The following is a 5,191-nucleotide window of genomic DNA, read 5'->3' as shown; positions in this document are numbered from 1 at the left end:
TGAATCGAAATAATAGACAGACTTTATGTTATGATTCTCTATCACCTATCACTGACTCTTTTTAAAAAGCATTGATGATAATTTTTAGTTGTGTTTTCAACGACGGGAATAAAGATATCAACTTTGAACTTCATCCAAGATCTTGGATGGTCGTCATGGTTACTTTTGTCTTCGTTGATTTCGCGATGAATAGAATCTCGATTCGTCGGCACAGTGTCAATATATGATTTTGACCTGTGCTTTTCACAGTACCTATTTTCAGGCATTCACTTATGAAATTTTAGTTAGCGATTTTACGATTCATGACGTCATCTAATTCGATCAGATTATAACGTGAATCTATGAATATGGCTGCTATTGAACTCGAAAAGTGAGGATAGATTGTTAAGTTTTTGAGACATGCATTAAGTCACCCGAAGAAGCTCTTTAAAGAGTCCCAAAATCACGAAAATTTTCTTTAAAATCTCTTCTTAGCGATGTCGGAACTTTGCATGCAAACCTAGTTCTCACCGAATAATAAACCTTAAAAAAAACTCGAACTCAGGCCCTTTGTTTGTTTGTTTTTTATGATTCTGATATTACCGACGAAACAATTGTATCACTGTCCATATAAGTAAAATCAAAAAGTGATGCAAGTTGCTAAATGAATGGCAAAAAATTGTTTTTCTGAAAGTTTCAAAACTGAAAATTCATGTTCAAGTAATGCAACACCATGGTAGACAGACATACTTTAATGGAATTAATTTTCGCAGGAATTAAATTTCGCGGTTGAGCTCATCCGCGACGATTTGGTGGGGACTTAATTTCGCGAATGGTACTATCGGGAGACAATATTTTTACATTTTGTTGTGCCTTTTAACTACCAATTCATGTTGGTTGTTGAAATACGCTTTAGCAACGATTCTTTGATGCCAGTAAATATTAAAAAAATAGTTTATTTGACATTTTTGAGTTTTGTTTCAAAGTATTTTGCGAATAAGGCCTTTCGAAATTTCCATTGGGACTTAATTTCGAGGATGAAGCTGAAAATCTACGAAATTTAATCCCTTTAAAGTAGCAGTCTTTCAAGAAGAACTTGAATTTCGGAGCTAAAAACAACTTGATTTCGGATTACAGAAAAAGGAAATGAAATTGTATCATTTTTGTTGTTTTTCACAAAAAAATATAAACGATAAACTTTTGCTTTACAGCTAAATAAAGTGCGATAATAAATGCCAATGAAAATATCTCAAGAGATATGTACATCAATACATCAAGCATATACAAACTAGGTAAGAATAAAAAGAGCTCAATGATTTTCACTCAGCTTGGTCGAAAATTCGACATAGAAAAAGAATCTCAAATCTTGCTACAAGAAATTAAATGAACCATCATTAAAATTATAGTGAGCATTTCTAAATGCCCATCATATCGTGCAGACAATATTCTTCATTAGAAAGGCGTCCTTGCAGCAAACTATTTCTTCCCTACTCTTGGGTACCTAATAAACGGGGTTTTTGAAATAAGTGGGGTGGGTGGAAAATTCTCAAAACTTAATAAGCGGGTGGGGGGGGGGTTAGAATAAGAATGTCCTGGATGGGCAGGAGGGACGCTTATTAGATACCCGAGAGTAGTCAACCAGTGATTGGATAGAAATGGTGGCTAGTTTGAGAAAAGTAAATCAGAAGAAATAACAAGAGCGTCTAAAATGAATATAGTCCTGTTTTAGAAAGCCGTATTGTATTTACACTGTTCAATCAATCTCAATGACAACTTTCTTTGATGGCGGCATGTTCGAAATATTTGATAACGGGGTAGTCGCAGGTCTTTTGTCACCTATTTCAGAATGAACGTTCGGGAAAGCTTTCAATTTAGTTCGCAATTGTTCCAATTCAGTCATTAGAGTTTGATAAGCTTTCAACTTCAAACTGTAAAATTCTCTCCCTTTTTTCAATTGAGCGGTGGCATTTCTTCCCGTACCGTGAGTAGACGCTCTGAAACTGTAACCTTTTTGAGGGTGGTATCCTTGATGCTTACTTGCCCAGTTTCTGGCATGAGCAATTCCATTGAAATTTCGATAAGCAAAATCCTCTCGCGGACTTCGAAGGAATTGCTGAACCGTTGGGTGATCAGTTAAGATAGCATTAGGTTGAACCCAACTTAATTTCGGTTGACCAAAAGATTGAATGAGCTGCAAATTCGAAACGCGTACGAGGAGAAGCTTTGCATACATCTCTGTAGCCACGTATTTCGGTCTAAGGTCGTTAATCAATCGTTTGAGGACGGATGAAGGAGCGGACATGTTTGAATAATCGTTAATTTTCAGCTGAGCAATGGAAATGAAACGTAGTACGATATCACCAAAGTTGGTTAAATCATCGAATAAAACTTGAACAAACCCCAAGATGACTTTGTAATCAGGATCACTAACTGTTTTGTTTTGGACGAGGAACAGCTCCAGTGAATCCACTCCAGTGTTGAGAAGCTTTTTGAAATTGTCAGTTATGATACCAGAGGGAACTTGACTGATACTGAATGCACAGTTTTTGAAATCTTTCTTAATAAAGTCAATTTCTAACAGCGTTGGTAAAAGAGGTAGAGACAATGACCAGCTTTCATCGTTGAACAAAAAAGTCAACGTTGCCGAATACGATTTTAGATCAGGTTTTACACCATTTTGTAAGAGAAGTGTATAGAGTCCTAAGATTGCTTGAAAGTTATTGTTTGGTCTTAACGTTTCCTTATTGTCAGATGTACATAGAGTCGCGAGAACGTTGCCAAGGGTTTCCATTGAGTTAGAGACATACTTGGTTGCAATGAATTTACATAGGATGTCTTCAAATGTTCTTCCTTTTTCAAAAATAAACAAAATCAAGGCAGACATCGATTTCGCGTTACGCAGAGGCTGCAATGTGATCAGATTTAACAGCGAATCTAAGAGGGACTTCAAAACGATAGAATGGTCAGGAACATTTTTCTCTTTGAAGACTGCGAATAGCTCGTTCAGGGTCATGCAAAGTAGATCAGGGTTGGCAATTTTCTTGCAGGAAACGATAAATTTAGCAGATGTTTCATTTGAAGGTGTGTTACTCTGGTAAACGACGTTTGCGATGTTGACAATTTCTTTCAGATTCGATCCGTTCAAAGTTGTGTTATCCATCCAGCTCATGTAAGCACACAAAAATAATTTGAAAGCTTCAGAGTCTGTACACGACTGTTTATCTTTTAGTAGTAAACCCAAAAAAAGTCCGATAACTGGTAATTTGTTGTTTGCAACGAGGGCGTCGCAAAGCTCTTGAAGTTGTCTTTTATAGAATAAGTTTTCGATAATTTGTTTTATAGCCGAGAACAAATTTGATGCAATGGTATCGTTAGAATGCGATGTAGTTGGTTTTTTCATGAGGTCGATTAATCCGTTGAAGGCGCGGAAACTTTGTCTGGTTTTCAGGAGACAAACGAGAGCACAAGTGGGAAAGAAGTGGAAGGTTGGAGATAATTTGAGTGCAAGTCATGATTGAATCCAACCATCGTGTGCCAGACAATTCATTGTTGAAGATCAGTGAAAAGATTTCTCCCCATAAAGGGTAGAACTCTTCTCCAGTTAGTTTTTCCACCTTTCGTAAACTCAGTTCTATGATTTTGTGCGCGATTTCTGTGATGCCATTATGGTTGTAAGCTTTCATCCATCGGAGATAATGGTTAATTGGAGACGCAACGATGACAGATTCAACTTCCTCTTTAATGGATTCCCACGATACTGAATTCAGCAAATCGGCTACAGGTTTCTCGATGTTCTCGTAATAGATGCTGAAGATTTCGCCATCACCACGATATGCATATGAAGATTTACTTCCATTAAGAACGTTCTTGACGAACAAATTGGCAAGGTCAGGGTCTCGTGTCTTCTCCAGCATTGACATGACTTTCGTCATACTTTTTCGACCAGGCGGTTGCTTATTGACGATATTTTGGGGCTGTCTGGAATAGGGCTTTTCATCCTTGTAAGCAGAAGCTTTGAACTTTGTCAAAAATGTACGGAAATTATCTTTGAACTTTGGTGAAGATGATTCAAATTCTTCAGACAGATATTGAAGGCTTTCCTTTATTCCACTCTGACAGAGCAATTTGAATTTTTGACTTTCAGGAATGGCGAGAATAATATAATTTGAATACCAACGATCACGCGACGAACCTAAAAAGACGAGATGAAATTGCAAAGATAATTTCAACTGGTTTCAACTAGCCATTCTTTGGCTGAAATTTACCCAATTTTTTTCCTCGAAAATCGGGCTCCGTCACATTCGAGGGTAACGCACCTTTGTGCAAGAAAAATCTGAAAAATTGAATGAACCAATCTAGAGAAAAGCTGGTAACGAACGGACGAACAAACGTCGGTTAATTTATTTATAGGACTTCAGGTAGGTCCAACAAGGTGATTTGCCAGGTTTTCGTTCAGCCACCTGCCAGGTTGGTTTATAAAAGGATAACAAATGGCGTGCCAATCGACGAGGTCTGCAGGTGTCCATGACAATAAAGTAGGAAGTATACAAATGGATTTCGTTTATTAAAGGTTAAAATAAGCTCTACCTTCATTTCCTGTTGGTCCTTCGACTTCTTCGCTGTCATGCTCGCCCCAAAACGATTCGATATCGCCGTCATATTTCTCCTCGAAATCGAGAAGATCTTCTTCGATGTCAAAACAAACATGCTTAAGATCATGCTCCTCGCCTTCAAAGTCGTAAACTTCTTTAATTTCTGTTTCATCGTCCATAATTTCGCATGCTAAAAAGAAACATAAAAATTCAACTATCAGTTTTTAGTGGTGCGTTTCGCATTGTTATGCTAGAGTTTCCCCGTTCTTCGGAGGAAAATGTTCATTTTCCCGTGCTGTTGCTTTGACATTGGGAGTTTTTCTCTTTCTCAAAGAAATACACAAGCGTTGGTTTTATTATGTTTTCACCGTATTAAAGTAATTGAATTCTATGAATAATTATTGTTTTGAGGAAATTTTCTTTGTTTACATGAAACGAATCATATTCTGTAGTGTGCGAGAGGAGGAAGAGGGGGAGATAATTGTATGTAATAGTTTATTTCATGTTGACGAAAAGGCTAATAAAAGTCAACGCTATTTTACAATTAAAAAAAAACTAATGGTTTGTTGGCAGCTCATCGTCGCTGCTACTGAGGCTAGATATTACAGCTTTTGGTTGAC

At 37.2% G+C, this 5,191-nt stretch overlaps 1 protein-coding gene across 1 annotated transcript; it reads right to left on the bottom strand.

Moving 5' to 3' along the window:
* Nucleotides 1-1,110: 1,110 nt before the first annotated feature.
* LOC136816617 (uncharacterized) lies at nt 1,111-4,761 on the bottom strand (the record flags this gene model as incomplete). Its single annotated transcript, XM_067072956.1, is given in 2 exon segments — nt 1,111-4,171; nt 4,567-4,761. Coding segments are annotated over 2 exon segments (1,016 nt in total), but the record flags the coding sequence as incomplete, so codon positions are not given.
* Nucleotides 4,762-5,191: the final 430 nt, after the last annotated feature.

This window comes from Clytia hemisphaerica, unplaced genomic scaffold, assembly GCF_902728285.1.
Source record: "Clytia hemisphaerica strain Z4C2 unplaced genomic scaffold, Clytia hemisphaerica genome assembly, whole genome shotgun sequence".
Taxonomy (NCBI): Eukaryota; Metazoa; Cnidaria; class Hydrozoa; order Leptothecata; family Clytiidae; genus Clytia; species Clytia hemisphaerica.
This window is presented reverse-complemented; position numbering and strand designations above follow the sequence as displayed.